Raw genomic sequence first — 19,046 nt, 5'->3', positions numbered from 1 at the left:
TCATGGGTGTATTATATGTCCATGTAAACTCAATAAACGGTTGACCGTGACATTTTTTTATTTCATCGAGGATTTTCTATGTCAATTAGTACGACGTCCTGAAAACCTCGCACAAAAATTTTCACCGTCAATTTTTTGAATCACACGCTTTTACCCTGTCAATTTTTTAGCCTACCTCAAAAACAGCCAAATAGATTTTTTTTTTACGAGAAACAATATCGCGTTCTCGAGTCAAAACATTTTTATCCACGATTCAAGGTGAAAAGACGTTGTTTTCCTATTCTATATATCATTTTATCTATTTTTTATCGTTCCTTAAGAACATGAGCTTCAATGTTGATTTTTCATTTCGCAAATGGCTTTGAAACGGTGAAAAATTTAGTAAACTTGTTCAATTCCACTCCATTGATAACTTATTGGTTTCAAAAACTGTTTCTTGCAAATTCACCGAAAAGGATATTGTTTTCTCTCAATAGTCAATACAGTATTGCTATTTTTTTCATCAAAATCAATATATCATTACAGAGTTGGACAAATAAATATTTAACTGTACCATCGTCAGAAAACCAGATTCACAGTGGAATTGTGAAGAATTCTTGCCATGACCAAATTTTTCACCATTAATCTGATAAACACTCAACGTGCTACCACCTTGTTACCAATTACCAAAAAAGTGTAGATTTTAAGCTAACAAACCTCCTTAAGCAGGTCATTGCATTTTAGTATTTTCTTTATTACACGTCTCCTTACTCCGAGTCCTCTTCGCGTTCTTATCCGAAACATGAGGTAGAGAAATACCGGACGGGTAAAAAGAAATGAAATATGAGTGTCATACTTTTTAAGGAAAATGTAGGAGTAAAAAAAATAACACAGAATCGCCAGGATGACTTGGCTCGGCGAGCTGTCGTAGTAATTATTTTCAAACAATCAGATGATAGCCATGTGGCTATGTACAACCTATGATAATAAAAATTACGGAGTATGAAGGCGGATCAGATAAGATAAAACAAATGCCCACTCAAATGCCAGTAATATCGTTATTTGCAAAGATCCTACCGTGCTCCTGTTTTTAAAGAAACGTATTAAAAATTGAAAACAATGATTTTTTTTTTTCAAGAAAAATTATTCATCGCTGAAAAATTATTAATTTGTTCATTTCTTTACACATCTACCTATATAACGATAGTCAATGGAAAATTGGTTTCAGAAAGCATCAACTTTCATACTCAAATCGCGTGTGACTTGTTTTATTTATTTTTTGTGCGTACTTTTCGTTAATGCAATAAACTAATTTGACAACTGTTTCGAAAATAATGCGTTTAATTTTTTATTTTTTAACCATACGTCAAACGTAAAGTAATACTCTCCCCTTTAAGAGGCGAATACGAGATTATATGCAATATCGTAGCCTCGAGACTTGTTCAAGTCGAGTGATTATGTATACCCAGAGTAGATATGCACCCTATCCGTAGGTAGGTACGTGAAAAACGTCGTGAATAATTTTAATGATGCGTGGCATGTATAATCTCTCAACTATTTTCAGAATTTGTCTAAGAAATGGAAATAAGGATGCAAACTTTCCGCTACGAAGTGCACCTGAATAATGCAGATAAATTATAGATAAGGGCATACACCGAGTGTGAAGAGATTCTGAAAATTATACGTCTCCGTCGAAGTGGGTGTAACTTACAAAGTCAAGTCCTCGTTAGTTGAATATGTTCGTATACCGGGTCCTATTATATGTCCTATCCACTCACATATTCCTGAATCTGTATGACTATGTACGCGTACAAATAGGGGTGCACATGTTACGTAGTACCTGTATACATATATAGTGAAGCTGTTAAGCTGGAAGGTCTTCGGTGGGAGCAAATGTTACGTTTCCGACCAATTCGGTTGGGGGAGGAAAAAAGTTTGATAAATGTACAGAAAATACCTCGTAAAATACGTATCGGCAACAAGGGAAGCTCTGAAGGGACGACAGGAACGGAACTGTCATCCTTACATAAAGAGATCAATTTCGGCTAAACACACCAGCGCATGCCAAGGCTTACCTAACGCTAATAAATCTCGATACGTTCGATCAGTTTATGCGTGTACAGTGTCTACACATAATCTATGTATTACCTAAGAAGCCTAGCCTTTAGGGCGAAGCCAACATGCTTCCCAGAGGTATAATCTGCAATCCATGACCGCTAAGCATGGGGAATAAGGGCAAAAAAAATTTTTGTATTATGCAGGTAACGATCGATAATCTATAGCTATAGGTATAATAACTTGTTATGAAATATTTACGGAAGTTCGTTTGCCGATGAGACGACCCACGGAATTAGTGAATTTTTTTACACAAGAAATTATTACAAGCTGGTCTGGAAATGAGAAAACAAATCTGTTTGGCCCGTTACTCGGAACTCGTAATTACGAGCTCGATTCCCGGCGGAGTTGTACTTTTTTATACATAAAGAAATAAATCTCTGTACAATTGAGGCCGCTGCGCCGCACTTATTAAAGTTTCATGAAGCACGCGGGTTGTAAGCACACAATAAACTATGACCATCGTTTACCTGGCCGTAGGGAAAATCAAGGGATATTCAAAGCTTCGCGTAGGACCACGAGAATGCTTATCTAGTGTCACTTCGTGAATCATTTACCCGACAGTGTTAATTAGCTTACCTTTTTTGATCATTTTTTTTTTTTTTTTTTTTTTTTAATTAACACATAAATATATTTGTTTATAATATAAATGGACATAATCGAATAAATTATTCATGTATCAATCAAATTACAACACCGCTAAGTTTCAAACACAAAGAGAAGCAAAGAATAACATACAGATAGTTACCTCGCGCTGCTGCTCGCTGAACGATCAATTACCACCATTGGACTGTATAAACGATACACTTTGGGATTCAATACTATGCAATTGTTAGATATTCAATTACTTCCAATCACACACAACCATTTTAACCATCGGGAGTCGGCAATGTTGCTGACCAGACTACGGAAAACCGGTGAATCGGTCAAATACTTAGCTTTCGATGAAAAGTGAGTTGGTTGAGATTTCGCACAGCCTGCGGGAATTAACACGCGCGCGTCGGTAATCCGAAAAAAACGCTTGACTCGACTCTAGAATGATCGGCAGACCGAAATCTACTAGATTAACACAACGGAGGAATAAATGAATGATTCAAACCGATATGCTCGTCGTCGCGCTGCAGGCTCGACACTGACCACTCGACAATTAAATACCGTGAGCCATTCTAGTATTTACCAACGTTGCATTCGGTGTAGAATGCCATGTTCTTGGAAAATATAAACTCGTACTGACCTTACAGGTCTTCAAGTTCAATTACTCGACCGCACTGAACGAAAACAATAATCTCGAAGAGTTTTGCAATATATTTCCGGTACTTTATTGTTAATGGCTTACCAAACGAAAAACTATCAAGTACCGTCATTATACACGTTTGAAATAAACATTATATCTTATATAGAGATTAGAAAAGGAAATAACTTGCTGCTAATTCTATCTGTTATATCAAGTAATGCACATACACTTATGTATCTACAATTAGCTACGCTCACAGTAATAAAATTCTCTCTCAGTTTTCAACAGTGATATGGATCGTTCAGGAATCGACATCATCTAATCGCCATTTTGTTCTTTATATAGTACTTACAGTGGGAAATAACTAATCCGATATAATAAATAGACAATTGATGCTGACGGATGATTGATTGAAGACGATTTTGGGCTTAACTAGAAAAAATACCTCCACAAATGTAACGTGAGTAATCAAAACAAGTTTGCAATTCTGATTTGGAGATCATTGAGTCCCACTGACAGAAAGTACAACAGACTGACAGTCCGTCATTTTACTAAGATCCTGTTTTTGCTTCCTTAGTCAGAATACCTGAAGCTATCTCAAAAATTTACAAAAGCAGGTTTTTAAACAAAACAATTTTTTTTCTAGACGCTTGACTGATCAAAAACAGAAGTCATATACTTTTCCGCAAATCCGATATGCGAAATCGGAATTGAATTTTTGTACGCAGGTCATAAATATTATACTTTCTTGGTTAATAAATTAAAAATGTCCAGAAAATCAAATATGAAAGGTTAAGTGAATGATTTTCATTAACTTTTATTCATAATAATTTATCAATTTCACTTATTCGAAAGAATATTTACAAATAGTATTTTTGTGCAGAATGGTCTGCGTTTCCCGCTGCAAATAAATTGTATTTTTGAAAAACCACGTAAATCTAGCGTAAGTTAAAAAATTAGTTTTATACGTCCGCTGCATCTTCGTCCGCAATGAAGTTATTAGCCTTGACTGAAGACTATATATTCAGTCAACGGTATGGGTTATGTAATAAACATATGTACACAAATTACATGAGGTACATATAGGAACAATCATTTATTTTTATCCTTTGATTAACTTCATCGACTCATTCTCCCATTATTTGCATCAAGAAAAGGTTTCTAACTCTATTCCTTTTAAACCGGGTGTATGTTTATTGTGCATCTACTTGGATAATATTATTTTTATCGTTCCGATGGAGTTGGATTATCATTGCTGAATTTGGCTCAAATGAATTTGCGTAGATGAAAAGCATGCGGCGTCCATACGGGGTTACATTAAAATTTCAGTGCGTTCTCTCTTTGGTTCGTCCTTCCATAGGCATAATAATATTCGACTCGGCATTGTCTGGGTACATACTCTATATTATCTTAGGTACACGCGGTGAGCGATGGTAACATCAGTTCTTGTCACCTTTGCGTACCCACCGCCTACCGACTTGAGTTTGCTTGAGTTGCGGGTGCAGGGTAGACGCAGAGGGCGCCGCTTGACGATGAATTTTAGAGATCAGAGTTCATAATCGGTTACGAAAAGTCCCATAAGGCTATCAGTTTTTATATATCCTCAGTCAACGTTTATACTGGGGAAAATTTTCAGGAAGTAGATATTTGCAAGGCTCTTGGGTCTGAACCTATTGGAATGGTGGCCAAAATACCAAGTGAAAATGAACTAAAGAAATTCAAATTATACTTGGAGAAAATTGAAGCTGAAAAGGTGAACGTTGTATACGATATTTTAGCCACGGTCATTCCAGTAATATTTGTCTCTAGTTTGTTATATAGTCGTTCGATTTGATGTCAAAAATATTTGTAAACTCTTTGGCTTCCCAAAATTTGTACCTTTTCTCTAATTTGGTTTTGTTTACTTCTCATCTTTCAATCGTAGACGCGCATGGAAGGAACATTCAAAGAAGCCCAAAGCGGTATAATCGCGATAATGGATGAACTAGGTCTTTCACCTGAAAATGGTTTTGAAAGCCAAGTTTATACTGGGGAAAATTTCATTTACAACAGCGTGAATATGGCGAAATTGAGCGAATTTTACGATAACTTGAAGAAAACGCTCGTAAATGCGAAGCAAGCGGCAGCGGACAAACGAGAGCAATCAAAAAATTTGTGAAAATATCTAGAGGAACCGACTGAAAAATTTCAAGAATTTCAGGGGAAAAATAAAGGAAATACTGTCGTTACCCTAAAAGCTGTGAGTTTCTCTTTCAGATTTGATTCAGCATCACTCTAGTGTTACCTGTCGTTAAGTATTGTGTCTAGCCAATTTTTTGTGATACTTCCGTTTCATGATGAAATCAAAAGATGCAAACAGAAGAGGAATGAGAATATTGCAAAGTATGTACAAAATCTAAGCTGCCTGCTGAATCAATGTCAAATTGGCGACGAAGAACGTCGAGCTTTCAAGCCCTTGATATATCAACACCAACTGGACATACTCGCGCTCGAAGAGGAAGCTGTTTGACTAATCGTACGATTTTCGTTATCGTTTAGTATACTCTTATCTCCGCGAGTGAATATTCTTCTTGAAACCTGAAAATTGGAAATATGTAAAATGCTGGATTATTTCTTTTTTTCCAGATTGAAAACGCAGAGATGCAGGCTTGTTTGTAGATGCAAACTATATAAAATAAATCTCTCTCACCCTTCCTCGTTTAATTTTCGATGCGCTGACTGTCATTTTCCTTGATTCGCTACTTCGATGACCTCTTTTTCGTGAGGGATTGGAAGGTGTCAGATCACTCTGCTGTTTCCTCTGTGTGGAATTCGCAGGAGATGGACGCCGTATACTCATTGCGGACGGTGTGCGTTTAGAAACGCTCAAAGGTGTTTTTTTTTACGGTTGTAGGGTGATCTTTTGCCTGCTTCTGAAAATTTAATTCCAAGCATATTTTACAATATTTACATAAATAAGTAATAACCCCGATTTTGATTAATAAAAATGAATGTGTTCAAGAAAACTTTTCCATGTATATGCTACCACAATCGCGCTTTCTTAAAAGAATTATGGGCATATACTAGCTTGCTTACCCTGGCTGTAATCATAGTTTGTTTAGCTGCTATGTATTCTGCCCAAGATCTTTTCAACGTTTCGGCCAATGGTACTCCGTGTGTGGTAAAAGGTTTTCCATTTTTCGATTGGTAATCTTCAAGCAAACCTTCCAATTCTTTCTCTATCTTCGGCAGTTTCTGAATGCATAAAAATTGATACATAAATCCGACTGAGCACTTTTTTAATTCATTAAAATATCACACTACAATATTATCATCGCAGATAGATGATATTATTGCAAGGCTGGTCACAAATACGAAAACAGCAAGAACGAAAAACGACGTAATCTATCGCTTGCTTTTGTTCAATCTAGTGCAAAGTTACCAGTACAAAGCATTTAGTCTTCAGAATTGATATTTAATGCATCAAATTTACTTCTGATATAAATACCTTTTGAATAACTTTACGCTCTTTTTCTTCTGCAAGGAGTTGACCACCTCTATTTTGATAACGATTGGGATCATTCGCACGCTGTTCCAGATTCTCAATTTGCTGCCACATGTTATCTCGTTCTTCCAGAAGTTCAAATATTGCTCTACAAAAACCACCATTACTTATCAACGGCAGACCTTCTTCTTATATGGCATATAGTACAAAAATTGAGAAAAATGATACCTGTTATCTTCGTAGTATTTAAAGAGAAACTCACAGCTTTTAGCCCAACGACAGCACATCCTTTATTTTTACCCAGAAATTCTTGAACTTTTTCAGTAGGCTCCGCTAGATATTTCCACAAATTTGATAATTGCTCTCGTTTGTCCTCTGCCGCTTGCTTAGCATTTATGAGCGTTTTTTTCAAGTTATCGTAGAATTCTCTCAATTTCGCGATATTCACGGTGTTGTAAATAAAATCTCCGCGATTATATACTTGGCTTTCAAAACTGTTTTCAGGTGTAAGACGTAGTTCATCCATTATCGCGATTATACCGCTTCGGGCATCCTTGAAAGTCTCTTCCTTGCGCGTCTAAGATTGAAAGATGAGAAGTAAACAAACCCAAATTAGAAAAAAGGTACAAATTTTGGGATGCTAAGGAATTTACAAATATTTTTGACATCAAATCGAACGATTATATAACAAGCTAGAGACAAATATTACTGAAATGACCGTGGCTAAAATATCGTATACAACGTTCACCTTTTCAGCTTCAATTTTCTCCAAGTATAATTTGAATTTCTTCAGTTCAGTTTCACTTGGTATTTTGGCCACCATTCCAATAGGTTCAGACCCAAGAGCCTTGCAAATATCTACTTCCTGAAAATGAGTTATTAACAATATCATAAATTATTTACATCAAATGTAAATTCATCCAACACCTGAAGACCTAATCGTCAGGGAGTAAATGACGGGTTTTCAATTTTTTATCATGAATTTCAACTTCAACCAACCTTTTTCAGAAGTTCCTCGGTGGAGTTTAACCTCTGTTGTTTAACCGACCGTAACCTTTGTAGGTGATGATCAATCTTTGTTCTTATTTCATATAGCGATAAGTTTTCATATCCATCAACTTTGACTTCAATTTGCAGATCCTACAATAGGGCGGATGTCAAAATGGTGAAAACTAATCAATACAACTATGCAGTTTCTTAAGGGATCGAGGAAAATCAGCAGAGTTCGAAAGTGAATGGTAATTCAAATTTGGTATAATTAAATGACTGTAGTCAATATAAAGCTATTGTTGATAAAACGATTGATAAATCTACAATAAAACGAAAATAAATGTACAATACTGAATAATCAAACCTTTTGGAGGGTAATTGCCTCATTCGTCAGTTGATCGACTTCCTTTGCCAGCAGTGCTCTTCGTTCTTCCATTTCAGCAAGCATGGCACTTTGGAGATCCTGTTGTATGATCCGCCCATTAAAAATTAGAACCAACACTTAAAACTATACTTTAAACTATACTTTTTTCCAGCTGCATAAATTAATAACCAAAAATATAAGCAATATGAAACAGCATTTTGAATGTAAGTTACGAGTAAGCTAACTTTATTCCGGGGCAGTGGGTGGTAGGCACGTTAAGCCGTAAAGTATTACCTCAAAATGTTCGAAGACTTGCTTCAAGTGAATTTCCTTAGTTTCAAGAGGAGAACCTATCTCATCCCAAATGTTTGCGACCTTACCCATAAAATCCCTAATCGAATCAGAGATCTTTTGTGCCACTGGTTCCCTGAAAACATAAGTAGCACCTCAATGTTGTGTTAAAAAATAATCAATAACACATAAAATGGCTTCAACTACTTTTAGTTTGAAACGACCAACACAAATATACGATCAATTCGTGACTATATTAGTGGCAGGATTAACCAAGAATATTTATTACAAAATTGCAGTAGAATTTTAATATGAGCGTGTTGCACGAGAGTCAGTGAGAAGTAAAACTTCGACTACTTGACTATGTTGCGATGAAGAAATTTCAGTGCTTAAGTTCGTACTTCTATAAAAACTGCCACTCCATTTTTTTAAATTCAAACTTTTTTCAGTGTGGATAATTTGCTTTTGCTCATTCACTTTTTGTGTTATCAAATATGAACCACCCAATTTCATCGAGATCAAGTTTAGCCAAGATTTATAAGATCAATGTTTACTTTGGTTATTTTTAATTTACCTATTACAAGATTGTTTATTGATTGATTGATTGATTACTCATTTATTGCAAGAAATCATCCAACTTGACCAAAATTGTAACTACGTTTAAAAGGATTTAAAATGATGACAATCCCAAAGGAATGTCGAACAGTAACATTTTTGAGTAAAACAAGTTTTCGGCGACATTATGCAAACCAAATAATCTAAATTAGCTAAATTGAAGTTACAGGATTCCTAATAATCGGCAATGAGTCTCAACCACAATATTTATCGAAATTGACTGCATTTTATTCTACTTTTGTATAAAGTACCTTAGTTTGCAAAAGAAAGGTTTCACATGAGTTTACTTATCAATTATGTGTTCGTTTTTTACATTTCCAAGCTACACCCCGACTAATATATCGAAACCAAAGCTGTTTCACATTCATTTTACCTTGGTCCATCAAACGCAATGCCCATACATGGTAGAAGAATTACCATGCTACGATATGAGAATCAAAACACACTACAAAAAATAACTTGGTCTTAGATGACAACATTCCAACTAATCCCGTCATTGTGGTCCTATTTTGATTGCGGCGTCACGGCCAACACCTCTAGGGTCTGCAAACATTAATCGGCAAAGAGTCGTGACAGTCGTGACACAAGACCCCTCAAATTCGCATGACGTTAACAACGCATTTTTTTTTCCTTCAACCAGTTATGGGCACCTCAGCCCATATACCAAATTAAGAACGTAATCTGATAAAAATGAATAGATCGAGGTAATAGTTTCTCGTTTCAATTGTGTGGGTTTTTTTCACGAGAATCAAACCAGCCATCACACAGGCAACTACAGCGTCCAACTCCTTGAAACTGTCTAAAGTTTGTCTGATGCAGCGGTCTCGGCCTTTTTCGGGTGCAGACGTATTTTCGAAATATTTATCATGACGGTTGAATCTTAATTAATGCATTTCAGAAGTTCTGAATCGTCTCAACGACAACATATCGTGCCCGTGTAAAAACTGGCTGGTAAAGACGATAACGAACTGTACTTACCAAAGTGGAGAATCTTCCGTTTTTTTCTGGTCTTGGTCAGAAGAATAAAATTGAAACAATATTATTAAGTTATAGAATATATCTTTTAAAATAACTGTCAACAGTATAAAATATCGAGCAATTTCTTTAAAATTTATATATTAATACGATTTGTTGAAGCAGCGAGCACACATTTCGCCGTTACGACTGGTGTTGACTGAGGATATATAAAGACTGATAGCCTTATGGGACTTTTCGTAACCGATTATGAACTCTGATCTCTAAAATTCATCGTCAAGCGGCGCCCTCTGCGTCTACCCTGCACCCGCAACTCAAGCAAACTCAAGTCGGTAGGCGGTGGGTACGCAAAGGTGACAAGAACTGATGTTACCATCGCTCACCGCGTGTACCTAAGATAATATAGAGTATGTACCCAGACAATGCCGAGTCGAATATTATTATGCCTATGGAAGGACGAACCAAAGAGAGAACGCACTGAAATTTTAATGTAACCCCGTATGGACGCCGCATGCTTTTCATCTACGCAAATTCATTTGAGCCAAATTCAGCAATGATAATCCAACTCCATCGGAACGATAAAAATAATATTATCCAAGTAGATGCACAATAAACATACACCCGGTTTAAAAGGAATAGAGTTAGAAACCTTTTCTTGATGCAAATAATGGGAGAATGAGTCGATGAAGTTAATCAAAGGATAAAAATAAATGATTGTTCCTATATGTACCTCATGTAATTTGTGTACATATGTTTATTACATAACCCATACCGTTGACTGAATATATAGTCTTCAGTCAAGGCTAATAACTTCATTGCGGACGAAGATGCAGCGGACGTATAAAACTAATTTTTTAACTTACGCTAGATTTACGTGGTTTTTCAAAAATATAATTTATTTGCAGTGGAAAACGCAGACCATTCTGCACAAAAATACTACTTGTAAATATTTTTTCGAATAAGTGAAATTGATAAATTATTACGAATAAAAGTTAATGAAAATCAGTCATTGACCAATTCGGTAGACAATTGCTAGTTACATGTTGAAAGTCTGAGAGAGAAAAAATTATAGCATCAATCCAATTGCTGGAACATGCAATCCAAGCATGCACAGACAAATGGTGACAATGATAAATAGTATTCAAATATATAAGGTTTTGCCGAAGTAGAGTAAAGCAATCGAACGTAATTTAATGTTTGTCAATCCCTCTTTTCACTCATAAAACTTTTTTGAAACGTCATATAAATTAATTACAATTTTAAATTGGACATAAAAAACTAAAGACTGATATTACCTAGAGATGGTTTTTCCGGATTATTTATAATCGAATTCTCATCAATTATCGCCAATTACATACGGATGGTTTCATGCTCAACAGTTTATCGCTCGAATGAATGCGTCAAAGGTCGATGCAAAAAGTTTGGACACGTGCAGTCTTTGAATTACGATATCTCTGTCTAAAAAGGATACAGAAAATGTCGTAAGACCTTTCGGAAGCTTCAAGAGTCTTCTACTTTCAACAAATCATTGACCTTGTCTAAGATAAGATTCCGACGTTACTATATCACCAGCAATAGGTTGAAAATTGTGGTTCTCAATTTTTTCATTCTATTCTGTAGACCGTTACCGTAGATAGAATTTGTTTCGTCACCACTTGTTGGAGTATTCATGGAAACCCAAATAAGAATCAGAGACTTGCTCTTGAAAATACTCATTTTTAAAATGATATTGATAATGAAAGGGTACGTTTACAAATAAATATATTTGTTAATAATATAAATGGACATAATCGAATAAATTACTCATGTATCAATCAAATTACAACACCGCTAAGTTTCAAACACAAAGAGAAGCAAAGAATAACATACAGATAGTTACCTCGCGCTGCTGCTCGCTGAACGATCAATTACCACCATTGGACTGTATAAACGATACACTTTGGGTATTCAATACTATGCAATTGTTAGATATTCAATTACTTCCAATCACACACAACCATTTTAACCATCGGGAGTCGGCAATGTTGCTGACCAGACTACGGAAAACCGGTGAATCGGTCAAATACTTAGCTTTCGATGAAAAGTGAGTTGGTTGAGATTTCGCACAGCCTGCGGAAATTAACACGCGCGCGTCGGTAATCCGAAAAAAAACGCTTGACTCGACTCTAGAATGATCGGCAGACCGAAATCTACTAGATTAACACAACGGAGGAATAAATGAATGATTCAAACCGATATGCTCGTCGTCGCGCTGCAGGCTCGACACTGACCACTCGACAATTAAATACCGTGAGCCATTCTAGTATTTACCAACGTTGCATTCGGTGTAGAATGCCATGTTCATGGAAAATATAAACTCGTACTGACCTTACAGGTCTTCAAGTTCAATTACTCGACCGCACTGAACGAAAACAATAATCTCGAAGAGTTTTGCAATATATTTCCGGTACTTTATTGTTAATGGCTTACCAAACGAAAAACTATCAAGTACCGTCATTATACACGTTTGAAATAAACATTATATCTTATATAGAGATTAGAAAAGGAAATAACTTGCTGCTAATTCTATCTGTTATATCAAGTAATGCACATACACTTATGTATCTACAATTAGCTACGCTCACAGTAATAAAATTCTCTCTCAGTTTTCAACAGTGATATGGATCGTTCAGGAATCGAAATCATCTAATCGCCATTTTGTTCTTTATATAGTACTTACAGTGGGAAATAACTAATCCGATATAATAAATAGACAATTGATGCTGACGGATGATTGATTGAAGACGATTTTCGGCTTAACTAGAAAAAATACCTCCACAAATGTAACGTGAGTAATCAAAACAAGTTTGCAATTCCGATTTGGAGATCATTGAGTCCCACTGACAGAAAGTACAACAGACTGACAGTCCGTCATTTTACCAAGATCCTGTTTTTGCTTCCTTAGTCAGAATACCTGAAGATATCTCAAAAATTTACAAAAGCAGGTTTTCAAACAAAACAATGTTTTTTCTAGACGCTAGACTGATCAAAAATAGAAGTCATATACTTTTCCGCAAATCCGATATGCGAAATCGGAATTAAATTTTTGTACGCAGGTCATAAATATTATACTTTCTTGGTTAATAAATTAAAAATGTCCAGAAAATCAGAAAATGAAAGGTAAAGTGCCCGGAGCGGGGGCGAGGCGTGAGGTCGTCGTTGTTTTTGGACTCCGCGATGCCGAGCGCGGAGTGGACGGTAAAATATTGGGCGAAGCTCTCCGCGGTGTGCTGAGTGTCTTGACGTGTTTTCTAGTTGGCTTCATTGGGGTTTTAATTCGAGTAGAAGTACTCGCTTGAAGATTTGAAGTTTTCAGTACTGTTCGGGGCAAAATTGAGCTACGCAACTCTTCTTTATCCATTAAATGGCCCTGAAATTCATCGTATCCCGACATACTCGCACTCGAAGAGGAAGCTATTTGACTAATCGTACGATTTTCGTTATCGTTTAGTATACTCTTATCTCCGCGAGTGAATATTCTTCTTGAAACCTGAAAATTAGAAATATGTAAAATGCTGGATTATTTCTTTTTATCCAGATTGAAAACGCAGAGATGCAGGATTGTTTGTAGATGCAAACTATATAAAATAAATCTCTCTCACCCTTCCTCGTTTAATTTTCGATGCGCTGACTGTCATTTTCTTTGATTCGCTACTTCGATGACCTCTTTTTCGTGAGGGATTGGAAGGTGTCAGATCACTCTGCTGTTTCCTCTGTGTGGAATTCGCAGGAGATGGACGCCGTATACTCATTGCGGACGGTGTGCGTTTAGAAACGCTCAAAGGTGTTTTTTTTATGGTTGTAGGGTGATCTTTTGCCTGCTTCTGAAAATTTCATTCCAAGCATATTTTACAATATTTACATAAATAAGTAATAACCCCGATTTTGATTAATAAAAATGAATGTGTTCAAGAAAACTTTTCCATGTATATGCTACCACAATCGCGCTTTCTTAAAAGAATTATGGGCATATACTAGCTTGCTTACCCTGGCTGTAATCATAGTTTGTTTAGCTGCTATGTATTCTGCCCAAGATCTTTTCAACGTTTCGGCCAATGGTACTCCGTGTGTGGTAAAAGGTTTTCCATTTTTCGATTGGTAATCTTCAAGCAAACCTTCCAATTCTTTCTCTATCTTCGGCAGTTTCTGAATGCATAAAAATTGATACATAAATCCGACTGAGCACTTTTTTAATTCATTAAAATATCACACTACAATATTATCATCGCAGATAGATGATATTATTGCAAGGCTGGTCACAAATATGAAAACAGCAAGAACGAAAAACGACGTAATCTATCGCTTGCTTTTGTTCAATCTAGTGCAAAGTTACCAGTACAAAACATTTAGTCTTCAGAATTGATATTTAATGCATCAAATTTACTTCTGATATAAATACCTTTTGAATAACTTTACGCTCTTTTTCTTCTGCAAGGAGTTGACCACCTCTATTTTGATAACGATTGGGATCATTCGCACGCTGTTCCAGATTCTCAATTTGCTGCCACATGTTATCTCGTTCTTCCAGAAGTTCAAATATTGCTCTACAAAAACCACCATTACTTATTAACGGCAGACCTTCTTCTTATACGGCATATAGTACAAAAATTGAGAAAAATAATACCTGTTATCTTCGTAGTATTTGCGCAACGTCTCGACCTCAAGTTCATGAAGGATTAGCAAGTCCTCCGTAAAAGTTTGATATATCAAGGGCTTGAAAGCTCGACGTTCCTCGTCGCCAATTTGACATTGATTCCACAATGCTTCAATTTGGGAGCGTAGGTTTACTACATACTTTGCAACATTCTCACTCCTTTTCTGTTTGCATCTTTTGATTTCATCATCAAACTGAAATTTCACAAAAAATTGGCTAGACACAATACTTAACGACAGGTAACACTAAAGTGATGCTGATTCAAATCTGAAAGAGAAACTCACAGCTTTCAAAGTAACGAGAGAATATCCCTTATGTCTATCCAGAAATTCTTGACAGTTTTCAGTCGGATCCTCTAGATATTTCCATAAATCTTTCAACTGCTCTCGCTTTTCCGCTGCCTCTTGCTTTGCATTGAAGAGCTTTTTCTTCAAATTATCATAGAAATCTCTTAATTTCGCGATATTCACGGTGTTGTAAATAAAATTTCCGCGATTATATACTTGGCTTTCAAAACTGTTTTCAGGTGTAAGACGTAGTTCATCCATTATCGCGATTATTCCGCTTTGGGCATCCTTGAACGTCTCTTCCATGCGCGTCTACGATTGAAAGATGAGGAGTGAACAAAACCAAATAAGAAAAAAAGTACAAATTTCGGGAAGCTAAGGAGTTTAAAAATATTTTTGACATCAAATCGAACGATTATGTAACAAACTAGAGACAAATATTACTGAAATGACCATGGCTAAAATATCGTATACAACGTTCACCTTTTCAGCTTCAATCTTGTCCACGTATAATTTGAAACTCTTTAGTTCAGTTTCACTCGGGATTTTCGCCATCATTCCTATAGGTTCGGATCCAAGAGCTTTGCAAATATCTAGTTCCTGAAAATGAATTATTAACAATGTCATAAATTATTTTGTAACGACTTGCTCGTCGGTTATTCCCGAGCGGTAAGGAATAACCGTTTTGGTTCTACTTCGCTTTTACACTATTGTAGTAACCAGGAATGTAGTGAGGATTTGACGATTCTGTTTATAGGTTTTTATTCGATGGGTACAGTTCAAGACGTGGATCAGAAGTGAAGTAGCGAGTCGAGAGCGAAGCGAGAGTCACTGCAGAAAAGCAGGGTGAATAGTCAGGGTTCTGGGAACGAGAGGAGATAGTGTAGTCAGATGAAATGGAGAATATCATTGATAAGTGGGACGAAGAATGACTGGTGAGTGTGAAGAAGGGCTGAGTACGTAACAATTTACATTAAATGTAAATTCATCCAACACCTGAAGACCTAATCGTCAGCGAGTAAATGACGGGTTTTCAATTTTTTATCATGAATTTCAACTTCAACCAACCTTTTTCAGAAGTTCCTCGGTGGAGTTTAACCTCTGTTGTTTAACCGACCGTAACCTTTGTAGGTGATGATCAATCTTTGTTCTTATTTCATATAGCGATAAGTTTTCATATCCATCAACTTTGACTTCAATTTGCAGATCCTACAATAGGGCGGATGTCAAAATGGTGAAAACTAATCAATACAACTATGCAGTTTCTTAAGGGATCGAGGAAAATCAGCAGAGTTCGAAAGTGAATGGTAATTCAAATTTGGTATAATTAAATGACTGTAGTCAATATAAAGCTATTGTTGATAAAACGATTGATAAATCTACAATAAAACGAAAATAAATGTACAATACTGAATAATCAAACCTTTTGGAGGGTAATTGCCTCATTCATCAGTTGATCAACTTCCTTTGCCAGCAGTGCTCTTCGTTCTTCCATTTCAGCAAGCATGGCACTTTGGAGATCCTGTTGTATGATCCGCCCATTAAAAATTAGAACCAACACTTAAAACTATACTTTGAACTATACTTTTTTCCAGCTGCATAAATTAATAACCAAAAATATAAGCAATATGAAACATCATTTTGAATGTAAGTTACGAGTAAACTAACTATATTCCGGGGCAGTGGGTGGTAGGCACGTTAAGCCGTAAAGTATTACCTCAAAATGTTCGAAGACTTGCTTCAAGTGAATTTCCTTAGTTTCAAGAGGAGAACCTATCTCATCCCAAATGTTTGCGACCTTACCCATAAAATCCCTAATCGAGTCAGAGATCTTTTGTGCCACTGGTTCCCTGAAAACATAAGTAGCACCTCAATGTTGTGGTAAAAAATAATCAATAACACATAAAATGGCTTCAACTACTTTTAGTTTGAAAAAACCAACACAAATATATGATCAATTCGTGATTAACCAAGAAAATTTATTACAAAATTGCAGTAGAATTTTAATATGAGCGCGTTGCACGAGAATCAGTGAGAAGTAAAACTTCGACTACTTGACTATGTTGCGATGAAGAAATTTCAGTGCTTAAGTTTGTATTTCTATAAAAACTGCCACTCCATTTTTTTAAATTCAAACTTTTTTCAGTGTGGATAATTTGCTTTTGCTCATTCACTTTTTGTGTTATCAAATATGAACCACCCAATTTCATCGAGATCAAGTTTAGCCAAGATTTATAAGATCAATGTTTACTTTGGTTATTTTTAATTTACCTATTACAAGATTGTTTATTGATTGATTGATTGATTACTCATTTATTGCAAGAAATCATCCAACTTGACCAAAATTGTAACTACGTTTAAAAGGATTTAAAATGATGACGATCCCAAAGGAATGATGAACAGTAACATTTTTGAATAAAACAAGTTTTCGGCGACATTATGCAAACCAAATAATCTAAATTAGCTAAATTGAAGTTACAGAATTCCTAACAATCAGTCTCAACCACAATATTTATCGAAATTGACTGCATTTTATTTTACTTTTGTATAAAGTACCTTAGTTTGCAAAAGAAAGGTTTCACATGAGTTTACTTATCAATTATGTGTTCGTTTTTTACATTTCCAAGCGAAACACCCCGACTAATATATCGAAACCAAAGCTGTTTCACATTCATTTTACCTTGGTCCATCAAACGCAATGCCCATACATGGTAGAAGAATTACCATGCTACGATATGAGAATAAAAACAGACTACAAAAAATAATTTGTTCTTAGATGACAACATTCCAACTAATCCCGTCATTGTGATCCTATTTTGATTGCGGCGTCACGGCCAACACCTCTAGGGTCTGCAAACATTAATCGGCAAAGAGTCGTGACAGTCGTGACACAAGACCCTTCAAATTCGCATGACGTTAACAACGCATTTTTTTTTCCTTCAACCAGTTATGGGCACCTTAGCCCATATACCAAATTAAGAACGTATTCTGGTAAAAATGAATAGATCGAGGTAATATTTTCTCGTTTCAGTTGTGTGGGTTTTTTCACGAGAATTAAACCAGCCATCACACAGGCAACTACAGCGTCCAACTCCTTGAAACTGTCTAAAGTTTGTCTGATGCAGCGGTCTCGGCCTTTTTCGGGCGCAGACGTATTTTCGAAATATTTATCATGACGGTTGAATCTTAATTAATGCATTTCAGAAGTTCTGAATCGTCTCAACGACAACATCGTGCCCGTGTCAAAATTGGCTGGTAAAGACGATAACGAACTGTACTTACCAAAGTGGAGAATCTTCCATTTTTTTCTGGTCTTGGTCAGAAGAATAAAATTAAAACAATATTGTTAAGTAATAGAATATATCTTTTAAAATAACTGTCAACAGTATAAAATATCGAACAATTTCTTTAACATTTATATATTAATGCGATTCGTTGAAGCAGCGAGCACACATTTCACCGTTACTACTGGCAGTCAACGCTGCTGCTTACAAAAGCTGCTCTGCATGGCGTACATGGAAACGTATTTCTTTTGAATTCACCTACAACTTCTCGATTGGATAATTTCCGAGCTTTCCTAAATCTATCAGTTTTGGTCATGTGTTCCTGAAACCTTCGTCTCCGCGACCCGTCATTGAATAACTCAGGAGGAAGACATGTCCATGAGGAAGACGAGGGACGTTATAAATAGTCGATTTCGTCTGTTAATTTACCACTAGGTACCGCTAGTATCGGCTCTTCCTGGCGGCGAGTTTTCACACAGTTTAACATATTTGTAGGAAATCAAAGTTACAGATAACATAGGGTGAATTGAAATTAATGTTAAAGTACCATCTTTTGATTTTCATGCATCATTATATCAATACCAGCCAAATTACAGCATAAATAAGCGATACCAAACGTAGTGCTCCCCTCAAACTATGCTTCCATCTGGTGTTCGATCTTCGATATGGAGTTATGGAAGATACATTCTAAATTGTAAGTCAAGATATATGAAAAGACTTGACAATTAGCTGGCA

General features: G+C 36.0%; 3 protein-coding genes and 1 pseudogene across 4 annotated transcripts in view; 1 reads left to right on the top strand and 3 right to left on the bottom strand.

Moving 5' to 3' along the window:
• LOC124404988 (opsin-2-like) overlaps positions 1 to 12,132 on the bottom strand; it is a 32,084-nt gene extending 19,952 nt beyond the window's left edge. Inside the window, exon 1 of one of the 2 annotated variants that reach the window (XM_046879598.1) lies at positions 11,927 to 12,132. The gene's annotated coding sequence lies outside the window, so the exon portion shown is untranslated. Of the gene's footprint in view, positions 1 to 2,842; positions 2,913 to 11,926 lie in introns of those variants that run through there. The other variant, XM_046879607.1, reaches the window with a different exon arrangement.
• LOC124405031 lies at positions 4,519 to 5,486 on the top strand. Its single transcript, XM_046879625.1, has 2 exons — positions 4,519 to 5,081; positions 5,253 to 5,486. The coding sequence occupies exons 1-2, from the start codon at positions 5,007 to 5,009 to the stop codon at positions 5,484 to 5,486; spliced, it is 309 nt and encodes a 102-aa protein (XP_046735581.1). The 5' UTR covers positions 4,519 to 5,006.
• Positions 5,228 to 10,187, bottom strand: LOC124409139 (annotated as a pseudogene).
• A 906-nt stretch (positions 12,133 to 13,038) lies between the features above and the next one.
• LOC124404730 (protein regulator of cytokinesis 1-like) lies at positions 13,039 to 18,550 on the bottom strand. Its single transcript, XM_046879067.1, has 11 exons — positions 18,310 to 18,550; positions 16,745 to 16,877; positions 16,451 to 16,549; positions 16,096 to 16,236; positions 15,511 to 15,627; positions 15,025 to 15,339; positions 14,711 to 14,934; positions 14,486 to 14,630; positions 14,074 to 14,232; positions 13,689 to 13,910; positions 13,039 to 13,576 (listed from the first exon to the last, which is right to left on the bottom strand). The coding sequence occupies exons 1-11, from the start codon at positions 18,327 to 18,329 to the stop codon at positions 13,193 to 13,195; spliced, it is 1,959 nt and encodes a 652-aa protein (XP_046735023.1). The 5' UTR covers positions 18,330 to 18,550; the 3' UTR covers positions 13,039 to 13,192.
• Positions 18,551 to 19,046: the final 496 nt, after the last annotated feature.

This window comes from Diprion similis, chromosome 1 (genome assembly GCF_021155765.1).
Source record: "Diprion similis isolate iyDipSimi1 chromosome 1, iyDipSimi1.1, whole genome shotgun sequence".
Lineage (NCBI taxonomy): Eukaryota > Metazoa > Arthropoda > Insecta > Hymenoptera > Diprionidae > Diprion > Diprion similis.
Note: the sequence above shows the minus strand (reverse complement) of the source record. Positions and strands in the feature narration are given on the sequence as shown.